This window comes from Lissotriton vulgaris, chromosome 11, assembly GCF_964263255.1.
Source record: "Lissotriton vulgaris chromosome 11, aLisVul1.2, whole genome shotgun sequence".
Lineage (NCBI taxonomy): Eukaryota > Metazoa > Chordata > Amphibia > Caudata > Salamandridae > Lissotriton > Lissotriton vulgaris.
In genome coordinates, this window is record NC_141699.1 from 782,464,429 (window position 1) to 782,477,652 (window position 13,224).

The 13,224-nt window shown below is 42.0% G+C and overlaps 1 protein-coding gene across 2 annotated transcripts in view; it reads right to left on the reverse strand.

Moving 5' to 3' along the window:
* The window catches only part of STAG1 (STAG1 cohesin complex component), a 1,379,617-nt gene that overhangs the window by 457,990 nt on the left and 908,403 nt on the right, over nt 1-13,224 (reverse strand). For both annotated transcript variants that reach the window (XM_086943907.1, XM_086943908.1), the window contains exons 19-20: nt 1,351-1,554; nt 1,110-1,180 (exon numbers count right to left, since the gene is read on the reverse strand). In XM_086943907.1, coding sequence (XP_086800033.1) covers nt 1,110-1,180; nt 1,351-1,554 — 275 coding nt within the window. The remainder of the gene's footprint in view (nt 1-1,109; nt 1,181-1,350; nt 1,555-13,224) is intronic.

The following is a 13,224-nucleotide window of genomic DNA, read 5'->3' on the forward strand; positions in this document are numbered from 1 at the left end:
GTATGAACCGCATGGTCTTAGAATGCATGCAGAGAGCAGAAAAAACCATGTTCCCATTGCTAGAGCGCTACAAGAAACTATATGGGAACTGTCACTGGTGTGTCACCTTTTTGTTTTTCTAAAAGAGCAACAACCCAACACCAAGCTAACTGGCTTAGGAAAGAAAAACAAGTTGTAATATCCAGGGAATAAGTATTGGATACAATTCAAAGATATCAAGTAAATATAAAAAGATGACTGGAAAAAAAGCAGTACCATGATTCACAATTTCAAGAAGGGAGTCTGGGTGAAGATCAAACTACCTGAAAACACAATAAAGGAGAGTAGTAAGTACTCTAAACCTATGAGAGGAACATGGCTGGAAAGACTGCCATATAAGAAAATGGGCATACCTGGGGCATGGCTAAAATCTCCAAATTTAGGAATGTTTCTCATAATCCCAACTCTGTGCAACCGAACCAAAAACAGGCTAATCTAACAACCACAATCAGGAAGTACTTAAGACAAAAAGGGAAAGAAGGGTGCCCGAATGGCACAAGGTTTTCAAAATGAATTGCTATAGAAAGGTTTCAATATAACATGTATCTGTACTTGTTCTTATGCATTACATCTAATTCAATGGTATATGACAAATAGAGACATCAAAATGCATTAATACTATTATATTTTCTATCACTTTTTTTAATGTTAATGTTATAGATGGTCATTATTTTCAAATTGTTGATAAGGGTATGTGTTGCATTTACCCAACCATAAGATTGGATTATACCAATGTATAACATTTTCTTCTTTCCCTACCTTTGTTCCCCTGTCACTCCTATCACAATGAAACTTTCCATACAGTTGTAAGTGCTGTGAGTTCTGTTAAGATTCTATTCTGACCAGTGCTCTGACTGAAGAGCTGATGGTGTACCAATAAACCCACTTAAACTATGTGGTCTCCTTGGGTCATTATAACAGCGGAGCCTCCAACTAAACAATGCATTTGTAAAGGGCCATTTGCAATTAATATACACCCTCAAATATAAGGAATATGAAATAAATATAATGCTGTGATTAGGATTATAAACATGCACCACATATGCATTAACTGCAAAACAAAAACCTACTTGTGAAAGCAGGTTAACCTCTTCAGTGTTGAGAGCACATTGTAGATGTCATCATCATCTGCTTCTTCTCCCTGCCAAGCAAAGAACACTTATCACATCTCCTTCAATAATGAAGAGTTCTATTTTATATTGCACAAAAGTAGACAAATAAATGGGGGGGGGGGGGGGTAATAAGTGTATATGGAATGACCAAATTAAGGAAAATGGAATACAAGACGACCCAACAAAGAACCAACCTCACCTCTTGCAACAGCTCCTCGACTGAATGATTAAATCGATCAACAAGCTCATCGATCAGCTGGCTATGGCATATGTCGACCCTGTTCTGTATGGTGTACTCTTCACTGCACAGGATGCTGTAAGTTTTACTGCAAGCTTCGAGCACATCCGACTCAATGTGCTTTTCAACAATAAACTTGATTTGCTTCAGTAAGCCATCTAGGTGCTGTAAAACAGCATACAATGTTTTCAGAATTAGCAATATATTTCTGTGAAAAGGTAATTATTACTTGAATATAAACTTATTTTTTTTAAACATTTGGCCAAAATCCTTTGCAGTTTTGTACTAGAAGAATCTTAAAAATTTTAAAGGCAACTTGTTAGCAAAACAGAGAAATGTTACTTGTAGACCTAGCTCTGGTTCATAGGTATCCTCACTTTAGTCAACGCGCTGGAACCTCAGAACACTTCATGAATGCAATTATCACTAGGTCTTTAGCTGGAGGAAGATACTTGGATGTTTAAGAATGATTCTTCACTTCCACTGTAAAAAATAGGCTAGCTTTTACTGGTTTTTGTCTTTATGTAAATAGAACACTTACACAGTAAAATGACAACACTGCAGCACCTAGCTAGAAGTGGGTAGCAACACAAAGTAGTACTGATGTTACTGGTGTGGAAGCATGTCTTTTCCTAACTGCTGAGACTGACAGTAGAGCCTTGGTTTCTGTCTCAAGTAAACTGGATCCTGATGTGAAATTATGTATCCCCCGCAACGCCCACTGAAGGACAAATTGCAACATTTCACAGACGTGTGTGAGATATAGGGAGAATGATAGGTGAGCAACTGACTGGAGGCAGCACTGCTGTTGCTACTGTGACTTCTACCCTTGCCATGGCAGTCACCTCTGTAAAAGGACTTGGAGCAAGGACTGCTATGGGTAATATCACTGCCTCTGAATACCAATAGATGATGTGGGACCTCATTTAGCCTGCTATTTGGGGAAGACAGACCTCGGTGTTTGGGCTCACCTTGTACTTATACATAGCCTTGGCAATCTCTAGTCTGTCAATATTTTTGAGCATCAAGTCAACCTGGGTGATGAACACATGGTTTCTGGAAAAAACGATAACACTGATGGCCCTGATGTAAACACAGTTGCCAAGGCTCCCCCTTCTATTTTCAAAAGGTCTTCATGGGGCTTTTTAAGTGATGGTTGAAAATGTTGATTTCTCCTTAGCTAACTCAGAAAAGCCTGATACCAAGGACAATAGCGGAGCAGGAGCAGCTCTCAGCTGCAATGTCTCCATTATTAGACAGTGAATTGGAGGGCCTCCATCTGAATATTCAATTTTGCTGATCCTCCTAACAAAACATTTATTGGTGAAGATCGCACAGGATATGTGGCCAGAGATGTTAGTGTGTATGACAAACAAGAGTCCGAACAGTAGTCTTGATGACTAAAACGAGATGGATGGTGTTCTTTTACTTTTAGGTCTCCTTGGTGTAGATTGTAGTTAAGAATGAGGCCAGAAGGACAGAATTGGTAAAGAAGGCTGCAGTGATATCACAGGCACGAATCTGAAGCACTTTACGATACCACTGCTGTCCTTGGTGTAAAGTCTAAATGTGCAAGAAGCACTTCGAAAGGATCCTCTGCTTGGATCATTATTCTCATCATTGTAGGTGCTTAAGGAACCACCAGCAGCCCTTCAGGCCTCACCACCCGCCACGAGTCTTCAGCGTCGGCACTCTGCACAGGAAGGCGCCATTTTCTCGCTGTGGGACGGGCGGCCCGGGCCGCTCCTAAATGACCAGAAAGCACTCGTTGAGGGATCTTTACAACCTCCGCTGCTGTCAACTGGTTTACATCACCAGGAACAAATATGACGCACAGTGGCGTCGCAACTAAAAAAATGGCAATACTTTGCACTGACTACCCTAATCATATTTGTTCCTGGTGATGTAAACCAGTTGAATAGTCTTAAATGTTTTCCATTACCCCTTACCTTTTGTCTAGTATGTCCTTTTTCTTTACAGGTACAATTTTGACCTTAATAGGAGCAACATAACGACATGTTCCATTAGAACTCTTTTTTCTTTTTCACTAATAGAGACGTGAGAGGTCTCGATTTTGCACTGTGGTCCTGATGAAAGCCCATATGAGGTACCTGGCGATAAAAGGGCTGAAACATGTCGACCTATACCACTAATTGAGTGTGAACGAGTCATAATCACTCTAGTTCACCAATTAAATTTTATCTTTTGCCTCCAAAAACAGAACTAATAAAACGTATTTTTCTGGATGAGAGAGACAATTTTACTTTTTCACGTCACAGTCACTATCACTGATCACTACTGTTTTTAACAATGGGTAATGCCTCCTGGATGGAGGTTGCATAAACCACTAAACCCTATGATTATGCAGACACGTGTGAGGGACGGTGGAGAAGCAAGATATACCGCCTAACACCGCAAAATTTACCAACACGTGCATGAGGGTTTTTTATTGGGACTACTCATAACCGTTCCGGCATACCCAAAGTTATGCAGGACAAGTGATCCTTCCCCCCTTGATCTGAATATATAACTTTAGGAAATTGGTTGGATCAGAAATTCCTCCCTCCCTCCACATTGATCCTGAAGTAGGAGTACCAACAACACAGTGAAGGACTTCTTGTTTCAGGGTCAATAATTTTCCTCACACAACATTTTATTGGGAGGACAATGAGACTGGTTTCTTCTCTTCCCTCTAGGTAAAATACTGTAAGATTTAATCCTGCTCGGAAGTTCTTCACCTCAATGATGCCTTGAGTAAGATTCAATCCTGGTTCCACCTCAAACTCAATCTAAGAAAGAATGAAATCATTCTTTTCTCCTCTAAGAACAACTCGCTCCCCATTCTATCCTGGATCTCGGACCTAACCGCACTTAACTGCTCTCTCACTGTATCAAACTCAGTTAAATCCCTTGGATTTAATATTGACCAGAACCTTACTCTTATCCCCCACAAAAAATGTGGCCAAAAGCGCTCTGTTCACTCTCCATCACTTCAAGAAAATAAAACCCGTCCTTCCTGCAGGCGATTTTAAATTAGTCGTCCGATCGCTGGCCTTGTCGAAAATAGACTATGGTAACGCCATCCTCTCTGGAACCCCTAAAGTCCACCTAGCCCCAATCAAATCTGTTCTGAACCTGGCTGCTAGGCTCATTACCGACTTCAAACGGTTCAATCGCATCTCCCCTGCCCTTAAAGTCCTCAACTGGCTTCCCGTTGAACGAAGAACTACGCACAAGACAGCTTGCATTACACACAAAGCGCTGCATCAACGCTCCCCGCAGTACCTCTCAGATAAACTTCACAAAGCTGGCTGCTCTAGATTATTGAGGAGCTCCAACACTCTCGCTCTTGTTCCTCCAATGTTAAACAAGAAATCCACACAATCCCGCTCCTTTCCCAGGAACGCGCCTAACATCTGGCACTCCCTCCCGAAGGAACTTCGTTGAAACCCCTCTTACGTCAGCTTCAAAAAAGACCTCAAATTTCTCCTTAACAAATACTGGGGTCCTTAATACCTCCCCTGGGCACTCTCCCACCCCAACCTACTGTTTAAGATACCCCCCCCCTTTTTTTATCCGTCTCTCTCCCTCCTCCCCTCTCGCATCTTCCTACGCCCACTAACTTCTCCCACTAGCGTTTCCCATAGGTCCTGCTTCGTCCCACTTGGTATTGCCTTAATCTCCCCCCCCCCCCCCTCAGCCTCTACCCATTCCCATACTCTTCCCTCCCTCTTCTCCATTCTTTCCCTCCCACGCTAGGCTATTATCTAAGGACTTGCTGTAGCCCATTGCAATACATGTAATTTGATTGTGTAAAACTGGAGTTGTTTTTACTGTCTGTACGGGTTTTGAGTACTACCTCATTGTAATTCTGTTACATTACTATTATTTACTCACGTATAGCGGTATGATATTGCCTTAACGCCCCCCTCCCCAGCCTCTCCCCATTCCTATACCCTACCCTCTCTCTTCTCCATCCTTTCCCTCCCACACTAGCCTAATCGCTCAGGAATTGCTGGAGCCCACTGCAACTTATGTAATTAGATTGGGTAAAATTCAAGCTGTTTTCTACGGTTTGTATTGGTTTTGAATACTATCTCATTGTAAATATTGTAATATTGTAATTAATACCCATGTAAAGCGCTTAGATACCCTCGGGTCCAGCCAGCGCCATATAAAACCTTTTGAAATAAATCAAGTGCTTGTTGTGTATAAGTTCAGTTTTTTCAACACAAACTACCAATGTTTAGTTTTATTTATATTTTTTCCTATCGACCAATAAAAAACAATAAAAAGGAGCAGAGCTATATGTTAAAAGTGTGATTGCCCAATAACACACAATTTGTAATAATGAAAACCATGTCTTCTGGTTCCCTAGTTTTTATCTTGCTCATTACACAACAACTGAGGTATGATTGGTTCCAATCATAAAAATGCTCTTTTGTTGTGGAACCTGCCCAGACTTTTAATAGAGTGTTCACAAGCAGCATATTTTGGCAAAGTGGTAAAACCCAAGATTAAATGCCATGTCTCCTAGTCCCATGGCCAAAACGTTCCCACTGTACAACATCTAATGGTGGAGATTTTTTGTGTCTGACCATTTCAATGAATTATCCACCCTGTTAAGGAGGTCTTTGTCCAATATGTGTCATAGCACCGGCTATATAATTTAGACAGTTTTTAAGCATTCCTAATATTTATAGATAAAAGATTAAAAGCATAAGGAGATTGTGAGGGCGTCAATCCAATGAATTAATCAAGTACACCTGCTAAAAGTAACCGTAGCAAACAGAGGGATTGGGCCAGGAGACGGATAGCAACTCAAATACAGCATAACAATACTGTGAAATCTATAACTCTTCCAGACACTAGCAGGTTAATGCAGAAAGCCGTATAGAGAGGAATTCTCAGAATTTCTCCATGACTGTCTTCCTCGTGTACATGCTTTACTCTGCATACACCCAGTTTACAACTCCCTTGCCCGACCCTCAACTTGCTGGTATCAATGCTGCCAGACCATAGCCTTGGGATAATGTTAGCTAGTGACCATGATCTCCTGAATAACATGGTAAAATTATCTCCCTCCCCTGGTTGAGCACACTTGTACCCTTCAAATTGATACCCTGTTTTAAAATTATACATGGAGCCTCAATTTTTCTGAAACATGAAACACATGTAAGATTAAATACTTAGGCGTTATCATACCCTCTTACTTAATCCTTTTATAGAACAATGCATCTCCCTTCTCTCTGCATTCATCAAAGGTCTACCTAGATAGCGTAAACTAGAGGCCTATCCACTTAGCAACAGTGTACATCAAGGTACATTTTCGTTCTGTGGACGCCTGGGAATGCACCGCTCTGCCTCAAATTTTTTGCCCCCTCCCATCCCCCCGGCACACTGTCCTGCTTGCGTGAGTGATGGCTTAAATCACTTTTGGCTAAAAAACTTTGAAATTACATAAAAATAAATCTGAATTCCTGTTTTTGTTAAGTATCAAAAAATCTCATCTATAAAATAGGAATTGAAACCAAATGTTATTGAATGGGGTGCAGTGGACTAGGACTGAAGCATCCTCTGAGGCAAACTGGCATGAAAAAAGATTAGTTACAGGCTGTTGGTTCATCACAATCAACTTTGAAGAGGATTGAAACATAGGCACTATGTTTCTGATTGATTATGGACCAGGGCCCGGAAATGATTTCCCCTCAGTCAAAGGTTTTGCCTTCGGATTTTGAAACATTTCTGGAAAATATTAAACAAGACAAGGCTAGAAGCTGTGGTAAATAAGGGTTCTACGAGATGGGTGACTTTTTGCAGTGCTGCTGTACACCTACATTTCACATTCAAAAACTCTGAGTGGGACATTTAGCCAATGAGGGAGAAATCAGGCTGGTACCATGTACTGGGCACTCAGAAACAAAAAAATCTATAAGTCTGAACTTTCCGGAAACGCTCTAGAATTTCTATCCTGGACTACTAAAAGTTCACAAACATTTATGACTCCAGATCACAGGTTTAGGTGATGGTATTTCAAATTTAAGACATCTTTAGTTTTTATAAAGATGCCTGGCTAGTTGTTAAGCACAATTTTCAGCTTGTGCTCCAACTGTAAGCGGAATAAACGTATCTGTAGGCTTATATTCAGAATTTGAATAGATGGCAGAAGCTGCACTGTGTGCACATTATAGATGACTTTTATAAGGTAAAATGTTAATTTGGTTCACTGCTCGGTTCAGTATTTAATAACACGTTTTACGCTCAACATTATGCATTTATCGTGTAGATTCTGCAAAAAGCTATTTTTTCAATAAGACAACAAAAAGAACACCAAACAGAAAGACAAAACTTCAAATATAAATCATCGATTTGCAACAAGGTCTCCTTATAACAAACCGCAACACAGCCGTTATCTATTCTGAGATTTACATTAAAGTTAAAGTGCCAGGTCTTATATTCAGGACTTCAAGTTAGGCTTATTAGTTTTCGTCCACATTTTTCAACTATCAACTTTTGCCATTGTCAGTTCTTCATGAATCAATACATGGTTACTTGTCGAGGCAGTAGAATAAAGGCAGCTCAGTAAGAGGGGCTTTTCCTGGCCTCCTGGGAAGGTAGACTACCATCATCAAATATAATACTACTTTTTTAAAATACTTCTGATGGAAGGCCATTACTCTGTAATCACCCACAAACTATATAATCAACACTCTTATTAGTACAGTTTGACCATTTTAATTAGGAGTCCACTACAGACTGAATTCGATCTGGAGACATTTTCCAAGATAAATCAGCGTTCTAATTAACATGGAACAATGCAGCTATAAATATTCCTGATGACCAATTAATACACCCAATTATCAACACTATTTGTACTCATTTGGTCAATGAAATATCAATTACAATTATAAGTAACAGTTCTGAAATTAAATTTACCAAATTTCACAGCTTTCATTCGAGGTTACAGGTTCCAAATAATAACTATTGCTGAAGCACCATTATGTCTACAAAAAAAAACCTCCTGACATTCCAGTATAACTTGCATAAAATAGATTAACCGCAGATTAGTCCCTAAAGAAGCTTTCAGATTAATATAAAAAGTAAGCATTACATTCCCAACTCTAACAGTATGGGAGACAATAAGAGTGAGTGTAAGGAGACTTAATATCCAAGAAAAGCATATGGTCTGGAGAAAGCAGTGCTTATCAGATGATCCTGAAACAATTTGTCTGCAGTGATGTCCAAAATATCCACCACAAGGGTCACCATTCAGGTAAATCAAGTCCAGGCTTTTCCCCCAAACCCAAACAAGAAAATAGGGTGAAGCTTGCGGGGCTCCCTGATAGACACCTGTCTGAGGAGTTCTGGTGCACCTTCTACTGGGCCACAGGTGGCAGCTTAGCGCTGCGGGGGTGTCACCGAACCATCCAGAGATGGCAAAACCTGAGAAACAGACTGACTGGTTCTTGTTTTCTGCTTAATATCTGCAGGCACAAAACATGCAGATAGGCGGTGGCATAACCCATGGTAATAAAAACAAGATGATGCCACTGTTTACCATTTGTGGAAACTAAAGGAGCAATGACAGGGTGCTGAAAACAAATTCATCAGATACCAGCCTCAGAATTCATAGGCCTGACAGCGGATCCCATTATGGGCAGAGAAGGTCCAGGGAAGCCAAGTCTGGGTCAACAAAGCAATTCACTCCAGATTCAGGTAGGCAACTTGATGATCCCAGTGAGAAGAGGAGAGTGGTGAAGAGAATGGCCCTCTGTTTACGGTCTTCTTGCATGACTCTTATACAAGTTACCTTCTACAGAGCTGTGCCCATGTTACTCCCTGGAAACTGTGTTTGGCGCCAGACTGGTGGAGAGGGACCACCAGCAGCCTATGGCGCCTTAAGAGGTAAAAATCAAGAATGCCACAATAAAAAGTGAGCTTTTGACCATACCCTTATCTAGCACATTATCTCAAACCAAGCATTACAAAAAAATAGTCATAGGAGCCTCCACCTCTCTGCCAACTTGACCCAAGTGGAGGCACTAATTCATGACCTTAGCAACATGAATACGAGGACTGTGATCACTGACTACAAAGCCATTGCAATTGAGAGATGCTTGGAGAATCTTTACATGAGAGGGTCTGAAAAGTCAGAATGGAGCTTTGTGTCAGCGAGTATTAAAAGTGGGGTTCGAGGGCATGACCAGTGGAGGGTACTGGACTTAAAGAAATATGCACTTTCTGACATGGTTGGAATGGAGCAGGAAGATATGATACTGGACATCTCAGTGAGAACAACATGTCTGAAATATGGGACATTTCCGTGAAGAAACTGAGGAAATCAAAGAAGTGGAGTGACTATTCTTTGTGCTGGGCTGAAAGGCAATCCTGATCAGTCATTTGAAAGATATGCTATCTGCAAATGCGAAGTTTGAAGAAAAGATCTAGGACAGGAACTCTTAGATAACCTGGGGACATCACAGGAAATGGAGGTAGTCACCCACGTAACCTCTAAAGATCACAGGTTATCCCAAAGAGTTAAAGTATTGGGGGTGTTCTACTTGAGCATAAAGAGGTCGGAACTCAAGATGGGCATGAAAACTGTTGGCAGCAGGTCATGGGACATCACTCTTGCAAAACTTCACACACAGTAAGGGGAACGAAACGTATACCTTCAAGGACGGCTCACGCCCAGGATTCTAATTCCACACACAAGAATGTGAGCACTTTCACAGCCTAAGGAGGGCAAAAAACATTCATCCTAGTTTTTAGAATTCTGATGGGGTTGTGGTGCTTACCTGGGCCATATACTCTTTAGTACATTGGAGGAAAGGTTCACCAACAGTGACCAAACTGCAAAGGACTACTACTTTCGAAAAAAGTAAGGATCACTTCTTACCCTCTGATAGCACAAATCAACAATGTAGAAAAAATCTTTGTTTTTTTTGTATTCCAGAAAACAATGGTACCACTATAGAGTTATAATGGATCCCAAATTCCCTGCACCCCACCTCCATATCCTTTATATTTTTTTATTTTATTTTTTTAATTTTTCAAAAACCTTTATTGAGAAATTTCAGAACAAACATTACATTGTGCATCAGATCAGAGCAATATATACAATAGATTCCAAGTAGGCTCATATATATATAAAGACACTCATACCTTCCAATCAACATATTCAATATGATACTGTGTGGACAATGAAATTACCTGATTTTGTCCCTTCCATCCATAGGAGGTTGTAAGCGAGGCAACAGTGAGAACGGACAATGCAGTGGGTTAGGGACACAGAAGGGTGAAGGGAGGCAATCACTGACCTTCACCGGCAGCCGCCTCGGGCGGGGAGTGCGGGAGAGGCAGCGCCGCTAGAAGGGGCTCGGGAGTAAAAGAATGCCACTAGGGGTCCCCATATAGCCACAGGACGAGACCTCGTGGGCAGCAAGTCCCAAAATTCAGACAGCAAGGTTTGGCACCTCGAAGCATCCTCTAACAAGTGAGCAAACTTGGGCTCCGGTCTGCGGCCCCAGCACATAGCCACCCTACGCCTAGCAAGGAACAGCAGCATCGCGATTAAGCGGCGAGAGGCGTCTGGGCATAACTTTACAAAACCCAACAGACACAGGGGAGGGTCACAGAGGTAATTTCAGAGATGGCGGTGCATACTGCCTGCCAAAAATCAGACACCTTGGGGCATAGCCATGCTAAATGGGCAAGGTCTACAGCAGGGGCAGCGCAGAGCATACAAGTGTTACTGGGTATGAGTCAAAGTTTGTGGAGCTGAGCAGGAATGCGGTACAGCCAGTGTAGATATTTGAAATGTATAAGACGAAGCCGGTAATTTGGTGACAGTTTCTTCGTCTGATTGCAACAATAAAGCCAGTCAGCCTGCGCAATGTCCACGCCCAGGTCCGCACCCCACGCAACACGCACCCGATCTGTAGAGATGGAGGCGGACGACAACGTGACTGCATATAATTTAGTGACTATTTTGTGTGGGGTCGGGATGTGTATATAAAATCAAGAGCAGGCATCGTGGGCGGGGGCAGAGGGAATGTAGGATGCAGTTCCCGGCAGCTAGAGCGCAAATGATAAAACACGTGTCCAGTGGGCCAGAAGAATCTGGAAGAGAATAAAAGGTATTCCCCCGAATATAAATCTGCCACTGTCAGCAATCCTAGTCACTATGAACGTTTGGACATGCTGGAAGACTGAAAAGGGGATAAATCAGGATGACGCACGATTGGCATGGTGTTAGCGGAGAGCATCGGGAGATTGGAGAAACGGCGCAAACCGGACCAGGCCAGGCGCAATGTTTCAACCGTGTCCACCTCCGCAGGCGGTCGCCCCGTCGGAGCAAATAGCGCTGTGACTAACGGCCAGGGGAATGCAATATCCGCCTCCACAGCCACATGCGGCTGGAAGGGAGAGGGATGGCTTGAGCGCATAAGGCGTAAAGCTTAAAGTCAGGTGCGTCCATAACCCCGACCGACATGGACCTCCATATCCTTTTTAATTGTCAAAAAAGGTGAGGCTTTTGGAGAGCACAAAAACAGACATGCAACTGAAGGGATGGCGGGTTAATTGTCAAATAAACTACGTGAGCAACCACTTCCTTGATCAAAAGGAAAATGTATTCACACAGTAAAATCTTTAATACTCAGCTTATTTACTGCACTTCAAAATGAAGGTTTCACCTTCTTAGATGACAAATTTGGAAGGCTGGATATTAAAGATGTACTGTTTTCGACTCCCCACCTTCACTCCCAACAGGACATCCTCCATTTAGTTTACCGATTTGAGAGTTTGCAAGCATACTGTGACTTCTTGTCATCACCCTGGAGCTTCACAAAGCTCCTGAAGCAGGTAGCAGCAGGGCAATAAGGGTGTAGAATATTATTATTTGTATTTTCCAGTATGTGAAGAGATTGCTCAAGTGCATATGACAACCATGTCCTCTAAAAGACAGTCTTTGTGAACAAGCGAGATGGCTCAAAAATTGAACGAGAGTGGCTTCCTGAGGAATTTAAAGGGATATTCACCAACAGTCTAGCAAAGACCAGAAATTATTGACCACAGTGGTCAACCTCTTAAGGACCTCCAACCAGACCATGGAAATAAAGCTCATCTTCATTACCGAGCTCCATAATATCAGAGCTGAAAATAGCCTCTCATAAGTGACTGGTGAAGCTTTCTGAGGCATTCCATGGTGAGCGGTATACAGAGGCCTTGAACTGAAGGGCTACATTTAGGACCTCAGACCTAGTAATTCCGTTGAATCAAAGCAAAGCAGTGAGTGGCTTGCAGAAATTATGGTCTCAAACTGCTTAAAGGAAAATGCTACTTAACAGTATGCATCTGTTCTTGGCATGCAGAGCTGCAGAGTTACACACTATGCATAGATGGCCACCTAGTGTTGGGCCCGGATGTTTGCAGTTTGTTTTGTTGCAGAAAAGTATTTCGGAGTCACGGGATAGGTGACTACTCCTTAGGATGATACTGCGCATGGGCATCGGCTCCATCCCCAGATTGTTTTTTGCCATTAGGGAAGTGATGGAGCTGTACAATAAGTAGTGATGTCCATGTGATTTGTATTGAATCAAGATAATACTGGAACAGATAAAGGTAGCCAGTAAGGCGGGTGGGCGTGTGTAACTGCAGCTCTACATGCCAAGAACAGATGCATACTAGTAAGTAGCATTTTCCGTTCGAGGCATATGAGCTGCAGATTACACACTATGCATAGATTGTATAGCAGTATCCACACCTAGCAGTGACCACCCGTATCTGTTGCAGTTGTTTGAAACAGTGTTTTTAATACAGCCTGGCCCACAG